The sequence below is a fragment of the Austrofundulus limnaeus genome, unplaced genomic scaffold (assembly GCF_001266775.1).
Source record: "Austrofundulus limnaeus strain Quisiro unplaced genomic scaffold, Austrofundulus_limnaeus-1.0 Scaffold13, whole genome shotgun sequence".
NCBI lineage: Eukaryota > Metazoa > Chordata > Actinopteri > Cyprinodontiformes > Rivulidae > Austrofundulus > Austrofundulus limnaeus.
The window spans coordinates 1344015-1345392 of NW_013952415.1; the positions used below are offsets into that span (position 1 = coordinate 1344015).

The 1378-nt window shown below is 36.3% G+C and overlaps 1 protein-coding gene across 1 annotated transcript in view; it reads right to left on the reverse strand.

Moving 5' to 3' along the window:
• Positions 1–1378, reverse strand: part of hook3 (hook microtubule-tethering protein 3) — a gene marked incomplete in the record, with an annotated part of 23399 nt that overhangs the window by 17455 nt on the left and 4566 nt on the right. The window contains 2 exon segments of the mRNA XM_014002424.1: positions 334–406; positions 531–616. Of these exon segments, the coding sequence (XP_013857878.1) occupies positions 334–406; positions 531–616 (159 nt within the window).

A 1378-nucleotide genomic window follows, 5' to 3' on the forward strand; every position in this document is an offset into this window, starting at 1 on the left:
CACACACACTGTATATGTACATATTGTCTGCTATCCACTGTTAATGTTTTGTTTGTTTATTAATAAAAGTTTTTTAAGTTGAGACCTGTGTAACATTTGTTATTGTTATCATTGTTAATGGAGGAAGAAAAGTTAGTATCGGCTTCAAGAATCGGCCCAAAAATATCGGCTGCTCGTATCGGCGTATCGGTTAGACTGATTTTTAAAAAATCGATATCGGTATCGGCCTTCAAAAACCTGTATCGGTCGATCTCTAGTTAAGACCATTCAGTACTTGATACCATTGCAATGAACATACAATGCAACATCTTAGCAATGAAGAATAATCCTTACCTTTAACCTCCAGTTGTCCCCAACCTCTGGCTTGATTCTGCTAATCCAAGCATCATTGAAATACACCAAATCTCTACATAATTCAGAGACAAAATGATACAACTTAAATATACAAAAAATTGCAGATTGCTTAACTTTTTTACAAAAAACAAACAGCGAAACACGAAAGATGTAATAAAAGACATAAACAAGCTTACATTTTCTGTAGAACCTGGGCCATGACGACACCACTAGTCAAGTCTTCTACAGTCTTGCATGGCGCCTCTACTCCAAATGTCTGGATCTGAGCAAATAATGGGGATGAAAAAAACTTTAGATTAAAATATAAGCCTTAGAACAGGTAATCACCCAAATTTAATCTGTTAACAACATTAAACACCCATTCTTCAAAAATCACACCTGAATGCTGCATGCTGCGATAAGCTACTGATCACATATTTGCCTAATAGTTCACAGTCAGAGCTGGCAGATTAGAGTTCTCAGGATAAGATGTCATAGAATGAGTAAAGTTCTACCCGTTTTGTTTAACCGCTCTTCTAGTWACAGKAAATTTATTTATTGCTGCTCCTCTCCCGCTTGTCAATGCTAAGTTCCTATTACATCACCGCTATCATTTTCAGGGCCTTTTCCTGTTCTCAGCCTGTTTTTATTCGTTACATTCTTCTTTTTCTCGTGTGGCTCAGACAGAAAGTCTGCTGCTCAAACGGAAATTATATTCTTCAGTCAAGATGTCAGCAGTCCATGTGACAAAAGGAGGAGGATAACTCGATACAGGGAAAACGATACAGGGAAAATAAAAAAAACACTGCATGTGTTTCATTTTGTTCTTTGACTCATCTTTACTTGGGTTAAATAAAAATTAAACAAAAGATGATCTTACTGTTTTTATCTAACTACTAAATTTATTAAACTCTTCCTCCTAAAAGTGTGACACATGGATATCATGTCCAACTACAGTAAAATTAAACTATGGTCTCTTTTGATGTTACATCGCTCTTCACGTGCATTCCAGTTGATAAGGCAGTGGATGTGGTCTGTGCAAGAT